Below are 19,020 nucleotides of genomic sequence, written 5' to 3'. Positions count from 1 at the left end.
TCCTTCACTCTGCGCCAGCTGGTTCCTGGAAGAAGAAGAGGTCGCCGCTTGGAAGAAGACTTCACCGCCTGGAACAGGACCTTCTCCGCCGGTCTTCAGGACAGGTAAGGACCACTTGGGGGTTAGACTTTTTTTAAGGGGGGATCGGGTGGGTTGTAATGTGGGGGAGGGATTGTTCTTTTTTTTACAAGTAAAAGAGCTGATTACTTTGGGGCAATGCCCCGCAAAAGGCCCTTTTAAGGGCTATTTGTAATTTAGTTTAGGGTAGGGAATTTTTATTATTTTGGGGGGCTTTTTTATTTTATTAGGGGGCTTAGATTAGGTGTAATTAGCTTAAAATTCTTGTAATATTTTTTTATTTTTTGTAATTTAGTGTTTGTTTGTTTTTTGCAATATAGTTTAGTTTATTTAATTGTATTCTAGTTTAGATAATTGTAGTTTATTTAATTAATTTATAGATAGTGTAGTGTTAGGTGTATTTGTAACTTAGGTTATGATTTATTTTACAGGTAATTTTGTAATTATTTTAACTAGGTAGCTATTAAATAGTTATTAACTATTTAATAGCTATTGTACCTAGTTAAAATAAATACAAAGTTACCTGTAAAATAAATATAAACCCTAAAATAGCTACAATGTAATTATTAATTATATTGTAGCTATCTTAGGGTTTATTTTATAGGTAAGTATTTAGTTTTAAATAGGAATAATTTAGTTAATAATATTAATATTATTTAGATTTATTTAAATAATAATTAAGTTAGGGGGTGTTAGGGTTAGACTTAGGTTTAGGGGTTAATATATTTAATATAGGTGGCTGCGGTGTAGGGGGATCAGATTAGGGGTTAATATATTTAATATAGGTGGCGGCGGTGTAGGGGGATCAGATTAGGGGGTAATATATTTAATATAGGTGGCGGCGGTGTATGGGGATCAGATTAGATGTTTATACATTTAATGTAGGGGGAGGTCCTTACGCTGTACAGGGAGTGCAGAATTATTAGGCGAATGAGTATTTTGACCACATCATCCTCTTTATGCATGTTGTCTTACTCCAAGCTGTATAGGCTCGAAAGCCTACTACCAATTAAGCATATTAGGTGATGTGCATCTCTGTAATGAGAAGGGGTGTGGTCTAATGACATCAACACCCTATATCAGGTGTGCATAATTATTAGGCAACTTCCTTTCCTTTGGCAAAATGGGTCAAAAGAAGGACTTGACAGGCTCAGAAAAGTCAAAAATAGTGAGATATCTTGCAGAGGGATGCAGCACTCTTAAAATTGCAAAGCTTCTGAAGCGTGATCATCGAACAATCAAGCGTTTCATTCAAAATAGTCAACAGGGTCGCAAGAAGCGTGTGGAAAAACCAAGGCGCAAAATAACTGCCCATGAACTGAGAAAAGTCAAGCGTGCAGCTGCCAAGATGCCACTTGCCACCAGTTTGGCCATATTTCAGAGCTGCAACATCACTGGAGTGCCCAAAAGCACAAGGTGTGCAATACTCAGAGACATGGCCAAGGTAAGAAAGGCTGAAAGACGACCACCACTGAACAAGACACACAAGCTGAAACGTCAAGACTGGGCCAAGAAATATCTCAAGACTGATTTTTCTAAGGTTTTATGGACTGATGAAATGAGAGTGAGTCTTGATGGGCCAGATGGATGGGCCCGTGGCTGGATTGGTAAAGGGCAGAGAGCTCCAGTCCGACTCAGACGCCAGCAAGGTGGAGGTGGAGTACTGGTTTGGGCTGGTATCATCAAAGATGAGCTTGTGGGGCCTTTTCGGGTTGAGGATGGAGTCAAGCTCAACTCCCAGTCCTACTGCCAGTTTCTGGAAGACACCTTCTTCAAGCAGTGGTACAGGAAGAAGTCTGCATCCTTCAAGAAAAACATGATTTTCATGCAGGACAATGCTCCATCACACGCGTCCAAGTACTCCACAGCGTGGCTGGCAAGAAAGGGTATAAAAGAAGAAAATCTAATGACATGGCCTCCTTGTTCACCTGATCTGAACCCCATTGAGAACCTGTGGTCCATCATCAAATGTGAGATTTACAAGGAGGGAAAACAGTACACCTCTCTGAACAGTGTCTGGGAGGCTGTGGTTGCTGCTGCACGCAATGTTGATGGTGAACAGATCAAAACACTGACAGAATCCATGGATGGTAGGCTTTTGAGTGTCCTTGCAAAGAAAGGTGGCTATATTGGTCACTGATTTGTTTTTGTTTTGTTTTTGAATGTCAGAAATGTATATTTGTGAATGTTGAGATGTTATATTGGTTTCACTGGTAAAAATAAATAATTGAAATGGGTATATATTTGTTTTTTGTTAAGTTGCCTAATAATTATGCACAGTAATAGTCACCTGCACACACAGATATCCCCCTAAAATAGCTATAACTAAAAACAAACTAAAAACTACTTCCAAAACTATTCAGCTTTGATATTAATGAGTTTTTTGGGTTCATTGAGAACATGGTTGTTGTTCAATAATAAAATTAATCCTCAAAAATACAACTTGCCTAATAATTCTGCACTCCCTGTATATTGGATACCAAACTGCGCGGGTTTTATATATCAGTCTATGGGGCATTTATAAAAATAGCTTACTCCACCCTAGTATTGTCAAAATCACATTGCTGTCTAGACATTGCAGTGTGGGTTAACCACAGATACAGCATAAAACCAGAGACTCACTAAGAGCTTCAAATGATAAATGCCAGTCTCCTTTAAGCTCAAGTAAATATTAAAGAGGAGTTTAAAAAAGAAAAGAAAAGCACCTTTCATGTGTTTAACAGAGAACAAAGATGCTTACTCACTGAATAAAATTTGAAGTGCATATAATTGAATACAACCCTAGCTGACCAATCAGAATACAACTCTCAGGGTGAATGTCTTAAAAAAAATCTTCACTAAAAACACTCCCATACCTTTTTAAAAAGGGAATTAATCCCTTAAAGGGATATAAAACTAAAATGTTGTAAATGTATATTAGCTATCAGTAGTTAAAGGGACAGTCTAGTCAAAATTAAAATTTCATGATTCAGATGGGGCATACAATTTTAAACAACTTCCCAATTTAATCTTATCATCAAATTTGCTTTATTCTCTTGGTATTCTTTGTTGAAAGCAAAACCTAGGTAGGCTCATATGCTGATTTCTAAGCCCCTGAAGGCCATTTCTTATCACAGTGCATTTTGACAGTTTTTGCAGCTAGACAGTGCCATATAGATAACATTGTGCTCCCTCCCGTGGAGTTACTTATGAATCAGCTCTGATTGGATAGAATGCAAGTCTGCCAAAAGAACTGAAATAAGGGTGCAGTCGGCAGAAGCTTAGATACAAGGTAATCACAGATGTAAAAAGAGTATTAATATAACCATGTTGGTTTTGCAAAACTGGGGAATGGGTAATAAAGGGATTATCTATCTTTTTTAAAAAATCAAAAATTCGGAAGTAGACTGTCCCTTTAAGCAAAATAAATAGCATATTATAATGTTATATTTTCTATAATTAAATTCATTTTTGGGGATTAAATTTTAACTTTATTTCCAGTTAACGCCTAATAATTTCTAAATTTAAATACAAAACTACAGTAACTGCAGGCTCTGACAAAGCCTAAGACATTAAAATGTTAATTAAACAAACAATACAATAACGATGCTCACAAAGCTTTAAATAATAAATAAGCTATACATTTTAATGAGGTTTTACTTGGATTCAATAAAGACTGATGTATAATTGGAATGCCCATGCTTCTGAGTATGGAAATACTTCTAATAAAAGCATTTGTCTGTAACATTAGTCACAAATTCACGGTTTTCTAACGTGGTTAATTATTTACAGGGAAGACCAGGATTAAATGGATTAAGGGGACAAAAAGGTGAATCTGGAGCATCAGCGATTGTAAGTATACATGTATTTAGCGCATTTGTATAGGGCATGTGTTGTTTTTAATCTACATTTCATAGAAATGCACCACATTTACAAAACAGCACTGAGCAAAGTATGTTATTAGACAGGGTTTCATAATTACACTTACAGACTTTAACATAAAATGATCGCATTGTTGACAATTAATGTCTCTTGTTATTTTTGTTCATTTATTAGTCTGAACAAATGTTTATAAACATTGTCAATTCTATTCCACACCCTAGAAAGCAATTCATGTTAATAACTGAAGGAATGTGAAATAGGAGGGAAATTAAGCTTTCTTCATCTGCTAAGAACTTAAAGGGACATGTAACCCAAACACTAAATCACTTAAAAGTGATATAGAATATCTAAAAATAGTACATAAACCACTCAATGTAAAACAGGAAGATATTTTACCTCAAATTTCCTATTGTAAAGGGACTTAAAACATCCAATCAGGATGCTTGTCATGAGTCTTGCAAGGGAGCATGCATCTGGCATGTGCAAGCGCAGTGATTTTATTTTGTAAGTAGAACAAAGAAAAAATAGGAAACACCCTCTGGCATACTTCAATATATGAGACTGTATAGCAATCAAAACAAAATAAAGGTGGTAAGTGAGCAGCATGATTAAAATGTTTACTTTATTAATATAAAAAAAAAAAAGATATCCACATATAAAAAGAAATAAAACATCAGTAAAAACATAGACACAAATGCTTCTCTCCACAAAGGACACTAAGCTGAAGTGGCACAGATCGGCTAGAGAGGAGGTAGGCACGAGGGCTGGATAAGGTCCTGGGGAAAATCCAAAGTCTGAGTCAGGGGTAAGCCAAGGTCAGCCAGGAAACCCATCAAGAAAAATGACAGGCCAGGAAGGCCAAGGTCAGTAACAGATAGTCTGCCAGACAACAATTCTAAACAGAGGGAAAAAAAAGGTCACAGTCCAGGCCAAGGTCAGATCAAGATTAGTCTAGATAAACGTCAAACAGGTTGAAGCAGACCCAATCAGAATTATAACAAGAAGCCAGAGGTCACTGGAAGATGGTAGAAGGCACAGGGAAGGAAACAGTGGAGGTAAGGAACCAAGAAGCTGGGGAAACTAATGACTTGACACTAGACTAACGAAACAAAGAGTGAAGGGATTCAGAGGGAATTGTGTGATGTTATCAAAATGGACAGGGATGCCACTTGATTGGATGATAGCAAGTATAGATTAGCATGCTTCTAAGTGTAGGGGAAAAGGAGAAAGAATAGATAAGAGTGGTCAATAGTGATGTCACAAACCTAAAATTTTGCGTTGCGAACAGCGAACGCGAACTTCCGCAAATATTCGCGAACGGGCGAACCGCCATAGACTTCAATAGGCAGGTGAATTTTAAAACCCACAGGGACTCTTTCTGGCCACAAAAGTGATGGAAAAGTTGTTTCAAGGGGACTAACACCTGGACTGTGGCATGCCGGAGGGGGATCCATGGCAAAACTCCCATGGAAAATTACATAGTTGATGCAGAGTCTGGTTTTAATCCATAAAGGGCATAAATCACATAAAAATCCTAAATTGTTTGGAATAACGTGCTTTAAAACATCAGGTATGATGTTGTATCATTCAGGTAGTGTAAGGTTTACGCCCGCTTCACAGTGACAGTCCAAACTCCCCGTTTAACGCACCGCAAACAACCGCAAACAGTCCATTTGCACAACCGCAAACTCCCCATTTGCACAACCGCAAACTCCCCATTTGCACAAGGTTGGATACCAAGCTAGCCATGTCCCGTTCCTTGTCCTCACTGATGTCACTGCACGTGCAATCACTTCCTGGGGTAACAGAAAATGCTCCACCCACAAGATGCTCCTATTATATTACTGCACTGAGGATGCTGCCTGTATCTGTGTGTCCTGCTCCCTGGCCGGAGAGAACAGGGGACACCAGGTCGAGCTGCTGAATGAGGCTTCTGAGAAGAAGAAAAAGAAACTGAGAAATGTTCTGCAGAAACTGACCACAAAGAGAGAGAAGATTGAGAAAAGAGTCCAGAGTCTGCAGAAGATACAGAAGATACATTTGATGATAGATACGATAGATAGATAGATTTGATAGATAAATAGATAGATTTGATAGATAGATAATTTCCCAGACAGAGAATTACAAGACGGGCGGTCTGGGACCCATGGTAAGGTTCCCAGAGGCAGTTGCGGCGCCCGAGGCTCTGATTAGAACAGAGCATTCTGTGTATCTGCCCTCGCCCAAAATCGGAAAATTTTTAGCTTTCTGCCTGTCGGCCAAATGTCCGTCTGCCAAATGTCCGTCTGTCAAATGTCCGTCTGCCAAATGTCCTTCTGCATTTTGTCAGAGCACCGCGTGCAATCTACTGGGCCACCAGATAGGAGTGGTGTGTTAACTAGTACTATTCTTATCAGTTTAATCCCTGTTACGTCCCCTATCAGGGGACATGTATATGGCATCGATTTTAGGAACCCGGAGATGATTTTAGGAACCGGGACATGGAAAAAGATGCTTGGACACCTAGTACAGGTCGTTCTCCTTCAGCCTTTTTATACGAGGGTCCCTCAACAGGCACGACAGCATGAAAGACCCCATATGCCATTACTTCCTTTTGCAGAATCGAGTACAGGTATGGCATCGATTTTAGGAACCCAGAGATGATTTTAGGAACCGGGAGATGGAAAAAGATGCTTGGACACCCAGTACAGGTCGTTCTCCTTCAGCCTTTTTATACGAGGATCCCTCAACAGGCACGACAGCATGAAAGACCCCATATGCCATTACTTCCTTTTGCACAATCGAGTACAGGTATGGCATCGATTTTAGGAACCCGGAGATGATTTTAGGAACCGGGAGATGGAAAAAGATGCTTGGACACCCAGTACAGGTCGTTCTCCTTCAGCCATTTTATACGAGGGTCCCTCAACAGGCACGACAGCATGAAAGACCCCATATGCCATTACTTCCTTTTGCACAATCGAGTACAGGTATGGCATCGATTTTATGAACCCGGAGATGATTTTAGGAACCGGGAGATGGAAAAAGATGCTTGGACACCCAGTACAGGTCGTTCTCCTTCAGCCATTTTATACGAGGGTCCCTCAACAGGCACGACAGCAGAAAGACCCCATATGCCATTACTTCCTTTTGCACAATCGAGTACAGGTATGGCATCGATTTTAGGAACCCGGAGATGATTTTAGGAACCGGGAAATGGAAAAAGATGCTTGGACACACAGTACAGGTTGTTCTCCTTCAGCCTTTTTATATGAGGGTCCCTCAACAGTCACGACAGCATGAAAGACCCCATATGCCATTACTTCCTTTTGCACAATCGAGTACAGGTATGGCATCGATTTTAGGAACCCGGAGATGATTTTAGGAACCGGGAGATGGAAAAAGATGCTTGGACACCCAGTACAGGTCGTTCTCCTTCAGCCTTTTTATACGAGGGTCCCTCATCAGGCATGACAGCATGAAAGACCCCATATGCCATTACTTCCTTTTGCAGAATCGAGTACAGGTATGGCATCGATTTTAGGAACCCGGAGATGATTTTAGGAACCGGGAGATGGAAAAAGATGCTTGGACACCCAGTACAGGTCATTCTCCTTCAGCCTTTTTATATGAGGGCCCCTCAACAGGCACGACAGCAGAAAGACCTCATATGCCATTACTTCCTTTTGCAGAATCGAGTACAGGTATGGCATCGATTTTAGGAACGCGGAGATGATTTTAGGAACCGGGAGATGGAAAAAGATGCTTGGACACCCAGTACAGGTCGTTCTCCTTCAGCCTTTTTATATGAGGGTCCCTCAACAGGCACGGCAGCATGAAAGACCCCATATGCCATTACTTCCTTTTGCACAATCGAGTACAGGTATGGCATCGATTTTAGGAACCCGGAGATGATTTTAGGAACCGGGAGATGGAAAAAGATACTTGGACACCCAGTACAGGTCGTTATCCTTCAGCCATTTTATACGAGGGTCCCTCAACAGGCACGACAGCATGAAAGACCCCATATGCCATTACTTCCTTTTGCACAATCGAGTACAGGTATGGCATCGATTTTAGGAACCCGGAGATGATTTTAGGAACTGGGAGATGGAAAAAGATGCTTGGTCGGTCCAGCCACAAGATAGATAGATAGATCGATACATAGATACAATAGATACATTTGATGATAGATAAGATAGATAGATTTGATAGATACGATAGATAGATTTGATAGATAAATAGATAGATTTGATAGATAGATAATTTCCCAGGCAGAGAATTACAAGACGGGCGGTCTGGAACCCATGGTAAGGTTCCCAGAGGCAGTTGCGGAGCCCGAGGCTCTGAATTTGAGGCACTGCGCGTGCAATCTACTGTGCCACCAGATATGAGTGGTGTGTTAAGTATTACTATTCTTATCAGTTTAATCCCTGTTACGTCCCCCATCAGGGGACGTGTATATGGCATTGATTTATGAAATTATGGCCGTGTACCTTCCACTGCGGTGTCCCAATAGCTACAAATTTTTGGAACGCCTCAGAGTTCAGACAAGCCAGCTGTCAGATGCCCAGCAAGGGGGTAAGTTTGTGACATTGGCTTCTTACGCTCAAACATGTCCTTGACAGACACCTTGACAGACACCGCGTCAAGGTTCAGAGCGGAAGCTGTAGAAGATTGGGTGTCCTGTGTTAGCCAGTCAACTATGTGCTCCGAAGTTTTCGAGTTCAGGGTACGTGGCCTCTGAACACTGGGAATTATTCTAGGGACAAAGGGAATCACAGCACCACGACCACGACGGCCCCTGTGGGGTGGCCTGCCTCTGCCTGTCATTTTTTTTTTTTACTTAGTGGTACTATGCGTGCAAGCTACTGTGACAACAGATATGAGTGGTGTTTTAAGTAGTACTATTCTTATCAATTTAATCCCTGTTACATCCCCTATCAGGGGACGTGTATATGGCATGGATTTTAGGAATTGGGAGATGGAAAAAGATGCTTTGTCGGTCCTCCTACTTCAAATTTGGGGCCCTGCGCGTGCAATCTAATGTGCCACCAGATAGGAGTGGTGTGTTAAGTAGTACTATTCCTATCAGTTTAATCCCTGTTATGTGCCTTTTTTTTGGTTTGATTTTTGAAGCCACAGTGCAGCACCAGAGGCCAGAAAAATTTGGCATGTACACATGCCTGGAAAATTAGGTATTGTTGCAGACGCTGCTGTAGCAGCGGCCAGAAAAATTGATGTTTGTTTCCCTGGCAGAAAGTGCCTTAAAACATGGCGGCTTGAACCCTAGTTGGTGGTGGATAAGTCACGCAAGTCATCCTGCATTCGGAGATAAAATACAGCAGCGTGTGGACCATTTTTAGCCCAAGGCAGCTCATCTCATCAGGCCTTTTTTACTCAAATGTATCGCCCAATGTCAGTCCCTTCGGGATCCATCCCTCATTCATCTTAATAAAGCTGAGGTAATCAAGACTTTTTTGACCTAGGCGACTTCGCTTCTCAGTGACAATACCTCCTGCTGCACTGAAGGTCCTTTCCGACAGGACACTTGAAGCGGGGCAGGCCAGAAGTTCTATGGCAAATTGGGATAGCTCAGGCCACAGGTCAAGCCTGCACACCCAGTAGTCAAGGGGTTCATCCCTCCTCAGAGTGTCGAGATCTGCAGTTAAGGCAAGGTAGTCTGCTACCTGTCGGTTGAGTCGTTCTCTGAGGCTGGACCCCGAAGGGCTGTGGCGATGCATAGGAGTTAAAAAGGTCCGCATGTCCTCCATCAACAATACGTCTGTAAAGCGTCCTGTCCTTGCCGGCGTGGTCGTTGGAGGAGGAGTATTACTTTCACTTCTTCCCCTGTTAGATTCCCGTTTTGCTGTGACATCACCCTTATACGCTGTGTAAAGCATACTTTTTAATTTATTTTTGAACTGCTCCATTCTTTCCGACTTGCGGGAATTCGGTAACATTTCAAGCACTTTATGCTTATACCGGGGGTCTAGTAGCGTGGACACCCAGTACAGTTCGTTCTCCTTCAGCTTTTTTATCCGAGTGTCCCTCAACAGGCACGACAGCATGAAAGACCCCATTTGCACAAGGTTGGATGCCGAGCTACTCATGTCCCGTTCCTCATCCTCACTGATCTCACTGAAGGTATCTTCTTCCCCCCAGCCACGTACAACACCACGGGTACCAGATTGGTGACAATGAGCACCCTGGGATGCATGTTGTGCTTGGTCTTCCTCCTCCTCCTCAAAGCCACATTCCTCCTCTGACTCCTCTTCCTCACAATCCGCTTCCTGCGTTGCCGCTGGTCCAGCAAGCGGTGCTGATAAGGCTGTTTCTGGTGGTGATGGTGACCACAACTCTTCCTCTTCACGCTCATCTACGGCCTGATCCAGCACTCTTCTCAGGGCACACTCCAGGAAGAAAACAAATGGTATGATGTCGCTGATGGTGCCTTCAGTGCGACTGACTAGGTTTGTCACCTCCTCAAAAGGACGCATGAGCCTACAGGCATTGCGCATGAGCGTCCAGTAACGTGGCAAAAAAATTCCCAGCTCCCAAGAGGCTGTCCTAGCACCCCGGTCATACAAATAGTCGTTAACGGCTTTTTCTTGTTGGAGCAGGCGGTCGAACATTAGGAGTGTTGAATTCCAACGTGTCGGGCTGTCGCAAATCAAGCGCCTCACTGGCAGGTTGTTTCGCCGCTGGATATCTGACAAGTGCGCCATGGCCGTGTAGGAATGCCTGAAATGGCCACACACCTTCCTGGCCTGCTTCAGGACGTCCTGTAAGCCTGGGTACTTATGCACAAAGCATTGTACAATCAGATTACACACATGTGCCATGCACGGCACATGTGTCAACTTGCCCAATTTCAATGCCGCCACCAAATTACTTCCATTGTCAGAAACCACTTTGCCGATCTCCAGTTGGTGCGGAGTCAGCCACTGATCCACCTGTGCGTTCAGGGCGGACACGAGTGCTGCTGCGGTGTGACTCTCTGCTTTCAGGCAAGTCAACCCCAAGATGGCGTGACACTGCCGTATCCGGGATGTGGAATAGTACCTGGGGAGCTGGGGGGGTGCCGTTGATGTGGAGCAAGACGCAGCAGCAGAAGAGGACTCAGCCGAGGAGGTTATGGAAGAGGATGGAGTAGGAGGAGTAGAGGAAGTGGCAGCAGGCCTGCCTGCAAGTCATGGCGGTGTCACCAACTCCTCTGCAGAGCCAGGCATTCTATGCTTGGCAGCCGTCAGCAGGTTTACCCAATGCGCAGTGTAGGTTATATACCTGCCCTGACCATGCTTTGCAGACCAGCTATCAGTGGTCAGATGGACCCTTGCCCCAACACTGTGTGCCAGACATGCCATTACTTCCTTTTGCACAATCGAGTACAGGTTGGGGATTGCCTTTTGTGCAAAGAAATTTCAGCCGGGTATCTTCCACTGCGGTGTCCCAATAGCTACAAATTTTTTGAACGCCTCAGACTCCACCAGCTTGTATGGTAAAAGCTGGTGGGCTAAGAGTTCAGACAAGCCAGCTGTCAGACGCCAGGCAAGGGGGTGACTAGGTGACATAGGCTTCTTACGCTCAAACATGTCCTTGTGGGCAGATGAGCAGGAACTGCTCCGGAAGAGAGACGGATTAGCGGATGGTTGAGAGGGGGCAAGGAGCACAGCAGTGGTTGACGTGGCTGAAGATGTTGGACCAGGAGGAGGATGGCGGCTTTGAGTTTGTGTGCTGCTTGTCCTCATGTCTTCATCCCATAGGCGTTTGTGATGTGAGATCATGTGCCTTCACAAAGCAGTTGTACCTAGGTGGGTGTTGGACTTCCCACGACTCAGTTTCTTTTGGCACAGGTTGCAAATGGCATTGCTGTTGTCAGAGGCAGACACATTAAAAAAATGCCACACTGCTGAGCTCTGCGATGACGGCATTCTGGTGGTGGCAACAGTATGCGTTGATTGGTGTGCTGTCTGGCTGACCCCGGGTGCCGATGCATGCTGTCTGACTGTGCCACTAGCTCCTTGCGACGACCTCCCCCTGCTTCCAACTCGTCTCCTCCTCCTGTTCCTCTCTGTCTCCCCATCTGAACTTTCCCCCTGTTCTTCTTCTACCGGGCGCCCACGTGACATCCACAGACGCATCGTCATCATCAACTCCTTCACTTGTATCTGACAAATCAACAACGGAAGTAACAGCGGGTACAACATCATCATCATCATCACACCGTGCGTCGTCCATGTCTGTAATGCTGCCTGACTGAGACATATCACAGTTATCTACATCCTCTGTCAATGATGGTTGCGCATCACTCATTTCTTCACACTGAGGTGTACATAACTCCTCTGACAGATCAAGTGAGGCGGCTGTGGTGCTAGTGTCGGTGGTGGCGGCAGGCAGGCGAGTGGTAAGTTGAGAGGTGCCTGAAGCTAAGCTAGAGGAGGAGGATGGTGCGTCAAGGTTACGAGCGGAAGTTGTAGAAGATTGGGTGTCCTGTGTTATAAAGTCAACTATTTCATTAGAACTTTTTTTTTTTTAAATGTACACTGACAGTGCACTACTATTAAACAAGATAATATGAGTGGTGGCACTGGACAAGTGGGCACAGAATACGCTGTGAGCCTGACACAAAAAAGCAGACTGATTTTTCACAGTCAAAATAGTTTTTTATTTTTAAAATGTACACTTACACTACTATTACACAAGATAATATGAGTGGTGGCACTGGACAGGTGGGCACAGTATACGCTGTGAGCCTGACACAAAAAAGCAGACTGATGTTTCACAGTCAAAATAGTTTTTTTATTTTTAAAATGTACACTTACACTACTATTAAACAAGGTAATATGAGTGGTGGCACTGAGCAAGTGGGCACAGTATACGCGGTGAGCATGACACAAAAAAGAAGACTGATGTTTCACAGTCCAAAAAGTTTTAATTTTTTTAAATGTACACTTACACTACTATTAAACAAGATATGAGTGGTGCCACTGGGCAAGTGGGCACAGTATACGCTGTGAGCCTGGCACACACGCTGGCAGGCAACTGCAATTAGATTACACTAGCAGACTGATGTTTCACAGTCAAAAATATTTTTTTTTTAAAATTATTTACACTACTGTTACACCAGATATGAGTGGTGGCACTGGGCAAGAGGGCCGGGCACACACATTGGTAGGAAAATGCAATTAGAATTACACTAGCAGACTGATGTTTCACAGTCAAAAAAGTTTTTTTTTTTAAATTATTTACACTACTGTTACACCAAATATGAGTGGTGGCACTGGGCAAGTGGGCCGAGCACACACGTTGGCAGGCAGGCAAATGCAATTAGAATTACACTAGAAGACTGATGTTTCACAGTCAAAAAAGATTTTTTTTTAAATTATTTACACTACTGTTACACCAGATATGAGTGGTGGCACTGGGCAAGTGGGCCTGGCACACACGCTAGCAGGCAGACAACTGCAATTAGATTACACTAGCAGACTGATGTTTCACAGTCAAAAAAGTTATTTTTTTAAAACTTACACTACTGTTACAACAGATATGAGTGGTGGCACTAGTTGGCAAGTGGGCCTGGCACACACGCTGGCAGGCAGGCAACTAGAAATAGATTACACTAGCAGACTGATGTTTCACAGTCAAAAAAGTTTTTTTTTTTAAATTTACACTACTGTTACAACAGATATGAGTGGTGGCACTAGTTGACAAGTGGGCCTGGCACACACGCTGGCAGGCAGGCAACTGCAATTAGATTACACTAGCAGACTGATGTTTCACAGTCAAAAAAGTTTTTTTTAAAAAAATTTACACTACTGTTACAACAGATATGAGTGGTGGCACTTAACAAGTGGGCCTGGCCCACACGCCGGCAGGCAGGCAACTGCAATTAGATTACACTAGCAGACTGATGTTTCACAGTCAAAAAAGTTATTTTTACAAAATTTACACTACTGTTACAACAGATATGAGTGGTGGCACTAGTTGGCAAGTGGGCCTGGCACACACGCTGGCAGACAGGCAACTGCTATTAGAGTACACTAGCAGACTGATGTTTCACAGTCAAAAAAGTTTTTTTTAAAAAAATTTACACTACTGTTACAACAGATATGAGTGGTGGCACTAGTTGGCAAGTGGGCCTGGCACACACGCTGGCAGGCAGGCAACTGCTATTAGATTACACTAGCAGACTGATGTTTCACAGTCAAAAAAGTTTTTTTTTTTTTAAATTACACTATTGTTACAACAGATATGAGTGGTGGCACTAGTTGGCAAGTGTGCCTGGAACACACGCTGGCAGGCAGGCAACTGCAATTAGATTACACTAGCAGACTGATGTTTCACAGTCAAAAAAGTTTTTTTTAAAAAATATTACACTACTGTTACAACAGATATGAGTGGTGGCACTTAGCAAGTGGGCTTGGCACACACGCTGGCAGGCAGGCAACTGCAATTAGATTACACTAGCAGACTGATGTTTCACAGTCAAAAAAGTTTTTTTAAAAAACATTTACACTACTGTTACAACAGATATGAGTGGTGGCACTAGTTGGCAAGTGGGCCTGGCACACACGCTGCAGGCAGGCAGGCAACTGCTATTAGATTACACTAGCAGACTGATGTTTCACAGTCAAAAAAGTTTTTTTTTTTTTAAATTACACTACTGTTACAACAGATATGAGTGGTGGCACTAGTTGGCAAGTGGGCCTGGCACACACGCTGGCAGGCAGGCAACTAGAATTAGATTACACTAGCAGACTGATGTTTCACAGTCAAAAAAGTTTTTTTTTTTAAATTTACACTACTGTTACAACAGATATGAGTGGTGGCACTAGTTGGCAAGTGGGCCTGGCACACACGCTGGCAGGCAGGCAACTGCAATTAGATTACACTAGCAGACTGATGTTTCACAGTCAAAAAAGTTTTTTTTTTTAAATTTACACTACTGTTACAACAGATATGAGTGGTGGCACTAGTTGGCAAGTGGGCCTGGCACACACGCTGGCAGGCAGGCAACTGCAATTAGATTACACTAGCAGACTGATGTTTCACAGTCAAAAAAGTTTTTTTTTTTAAATTTACACTACTGTTACAACAGATATGAATGGTGGCACTAGTTGGCAAGTGGGCCTGGCACACACGCTGGCAGGCAGGCAACTGCAATTAGATTACACTAGCAGACTGATGTTTCACAGTCAAAAAAGTTTTTACAATTTTTTTTTACACTACTGTTGGAACAGATATGAGTGGTGGCACTTAGCAAGTGGGCCTGGCACACACTCTGGCAGGCAGGCACCTGCAATTAGATTACACTAGCAGACTGATGTTTCACAGTCAAAAAAGTTTTTTTTACAAAATTTACACTACTGTTACAACAGATATGATTGGTGGAACTAGTTGGCAAGTGGGCCTGGCACACATGCTGGCAGGCAGGCAACTGCTATTAGAGTACACTAGCAGACTGATGTTTCACAGTCAAGAAAGTTTTTTTAAAAAAAAATTGCACTACTGTTACAACAGACATGAGTGGTGGCACTAGTTGGCAAGTGGGCCTGGCACACACGCTGGCAGGCAGGCAACTGCTATTAGATTACACTAGCAGACTGATGTTTCACAGTCAAAAAAGTTTTTTTTTAAAAAATTTACACTACTGTTACAACAGATATGAGTGGTGGCACTAGTTGGCAAGTGTGCCTGGAACACACGCTGGCAGGCAGGCAACTGCAATTAGATTACACTAGCAGACTGATGTTTCACAGTCAAAAAAGTTTTTTTTAAAAAATATTACACTACTGTTACAACAGATATGAGTGGTGGCACTTAGCAAGTGGGCCTGGCACACACGCTGGCAGGCAGGCAACTGCAATTAGATTACACTAGCAGACTGATGTTTCACAGTCAAAAATGTTTTTTTTTTTAAATTTACACTACTGTTACAACAGATATGAGTGGTGGCACTAGTTGGCAAGTGGGCCTGGCACACACTCTGGCAGGCAACTGCTATTAGATTACACTAGCAGACTGATGTTTCACAGTCAAAAAAGTTTTTTTTTAAATGTTTTACACTACTGTTACAACAGATATGAGTGGTGGCACTAGTTGGCAAGTGGGCCTGGCACACACGCTGCAGGCAGGCAACTAGAATTAGATTACACTAGCAGACTGATGTTTCACAGTCAAAAAAGTTTTTTTTTTTAAATTTATACTACTGTTACAACAGATATGAGTGGTGGCACTAGTTGGCAAGTGGGCCTGGCACACACGCTGGCAGGCAGGCAACTAGAATTAGATTACACTAGCAGACTGATGTTTCACAGTCAAAAAAATTTTTTTTTTTAAATTTACACTACTGTTACAACAGATATGAGTGAGTGCTGGCACTACTTGGCAAGTGGGCCTGGCACACATGCTGGCAGGCAGGCAACTGCAATTAGATTACACTAGCAGACTGATGTTTCACAGTCAAAAAAGTTTTTTTTTTTAAATGTACACTACTGTTACAACAGATATGAGTGGTGGCACTAGTTGGCAAGTGGGCCTGGCACACACGCTGGCAGGCAGGCAACTGCAATTAGATTACACTAGCAGACTGATGTTTCACAGTCAAAAAAGTTTTTTTAAAAAAATATTACACTACTGTTACAACAGATATGAGTGGTGGCACTTAGCAAGTGGGCTTGGCAAACACGCTGGCAGGCAGGCAACTGCAATTAGATTACACTAGCAGACTGATGTTTCACAGTCAAAAAAGTTTTTTAATAAAAAAAATTACACTACTGTTACAACAGATATGAGTGGTGGCACTAGTTGGCAAGTGGGCCTGGCACACACGCTGGCAGGCAGGCAACTGCTATTAGAGTACACTAGCAGACTGATGTTTCACAGTCAAAAAAGTTTTTTTTTAAAAAATTTACACTACTGTTACAACAGATATGAGTGGTGGCACTAGTTGGCAAGTGGGCCTGGCACACACGCTGGCAGGCAGGCAACTAGAATTAGATTACACTAGCAGACTGATGTTTCACAGTCAAAACTTTTTTTTTTTTAAATTTACACTACTGTTACAACAGATATGAGTGGTGGCACTAGTTGGCAAGGAGGCCTGGCACACACGCTGGCAGGCAGGCAACTGCAATTAGATTACACTAGCAGACTGAAGTTTTTTTTTTTTTAAATTTACACTACTGTTACAACAGATATGAGTGGTGGCACTAGTTGGCAAGTGGGCCTGGCACACACGCAAGTGTTTCACAGTCAAAAAAGTTTTTTTTTTTAAACATTACACTATTGTTACAACAGATATGAGTGGTGGCACTTAGCAAGTGGGCCTGGCACACACGCTGGCAGGCAGGCAACTGCAATCAGATTACACTAGCAGACTGATGTTTCACAATCAAAAAAGTTTTTTTTTTTTTAAATTTACACTACTGTTACAACAGATATGAGTGGTGGCACTAGTTGGCAAGTGGGCCTGGCACACACGCTGGCAGGCAGGCAACTGCTATTAGATTACACTAGCAGACTGATGTTTCACAGTCAAAAAAGTTTTTTTTTTAAACTTTACACTACTGTTACAACAGATATGAGTGGTGGCACTAGTTGGCAAGTGGGCCTGGCACACACACTGGCAGGCAGGCAGGCAACTGCTATTAGATTACACTAGCAGACTGATGTTTCACAGTCAAAAAAGTTTTTTTTTTTTTTAATTTACACTACTTTTACAACAGATATGAGTGGTGGCACTAGTTGGCAAGTGGGCCTGGCACACACGCTGGCAGGCAGGCAACTGCAATTAGATTACACTAGCAGACTGATGTTTCACAGTCAAAAAAGTTTTTGTTTTTTTTAAATTACACTACTGTTACAACAGATATGAGTGGTGGCACTAGTTGGCAAGTGTGCCTGGAACACACGCTGGCAGGCAGGCAACTGCAATTAGATTACACTAGCAGACTGATGTTTCACAGTCAAAAAAGTTTTTTTTTTAAAAAATTACACTACTGTTACAACAGATATGAGTGATGGCACTAGTTGGCAAGTGGGCCTGGCACACACGCTGGCAGGCAGGCAACTAGAATTAGATTACACTAGCAGACTGATGTTTCACAGTCAAAAAAGTTTTTTTAAAAAAAAATTACACTACTGTTACAACAGATATGAGTGGTGGCACTAGTTGGCAAGTGGGCCTGGCACACACGCTGGCAGGCAGGCAACTAGAATTAGATTACACTAGCAGACTGATGTTTCACAGTCAAAAAAGTTTTTTTTTTTAAATTTACACTACTGTTACAACAGATATGAGTGGTGGCACTAGTTGGCAAGTGGGCCTGGCACACACGCTGGCAGGCAGGCAACTGCAATTAGATTACACTAGCAGACTGATGTTTCACAGTCAAAACGTTTTTTTTTTTAAATTTACACTACTGTTACAACAGATATGAGTGGTGGAACTAGTTGGCAAGTGGGCCTGGCACACACGCTGGCAGGCAGGCAACTGCAATTAGATTACACTAGCAGACTGATGTTTCACAGTCAAAAAAGTTTTAAAAAATTTTTTTTACACTACTGTTAGAACAGATATGAGTGGTGGCACTTAGCAAGTGGGCCTGGCACACACTCTGGCAGGCAGGCAACTGCAATTAGATTACACTAGCAGACTGATGTTTCACAGTCAAAAAAGTTTTTTTTACAAAATTTACACTACTGTTACAACAGATATGAGTGGTAGAACTAGTTGGCAAGTGGGCCTGGCACACACGCTGGCAGGCAGGCAACTGCTATTAGAGTACACTAGCAGACTGATGTTTCACAGTCAAAAAAGTATTTTTTTTTTAAATTTACACTACTGTTACAACAGATATGAGTGGTGGCACTAGTTGGCAAGTGGGCCTGGCACACACGCTGGCAGGCAGGCAACTGCAATTAGATTACACTAGCAGACTGATGTTTCACAGTCAAAAAAGTTTTTTTAAAAAAATATTACACTACTGTTACAACAGATATGAGTGGTGGCACTTAGCAAGTGGGCTTGGCACACACGCTGGCAGGCAGGCAACTGCAATTAGATTACACTAGCAGACTGATGTTTCACAGTCAAAA

At 42.6% G+C, this 19,020-nt stretch overlaps 1 protein-coding gene across 2 annotated transcripts in view; it reads left to right on the top strand.

Annotated features, from left to right (window-relative positions):
• Window positions 1-19,020, top strand: part of LOC128660597 (collagen alpha-1(XV) chain) — a 674,535-nt gene that overhangs the window by 513,965 nt on the left and 141,550 nt on the right. For both annotated transcript variants that reach the window (XM_053714523.1, XM_053714522.1), the window contains exon 28: window positions 3,850-3,909. In XM_053714523.1, coding sequence (XP_053570498.1) covers window positions 3,850-3,909 — 60 coding nt within the window. The remainder of the gene's footprint in view (window positions 1-3,849; window positions 3,910-19,020) is intronic.

Source organism: Bombina bombina, chromosome 5 (genome assembly GCF_027579735.1).
Source record: "Bombina bombina isolate aBomBom1 chromosome 5, aBomBom1.pri, whole genome shotgun sequence".
Classification (NCBI taxonomy): Eukaryota; Metazoa; Chordata; class Amphibia; order Anura; family Bombinatoridae; genus Bombina; species Bombina bombina.
This window is presented reverse-complemented; position numbering and strand designations above follow the sequence as displayed.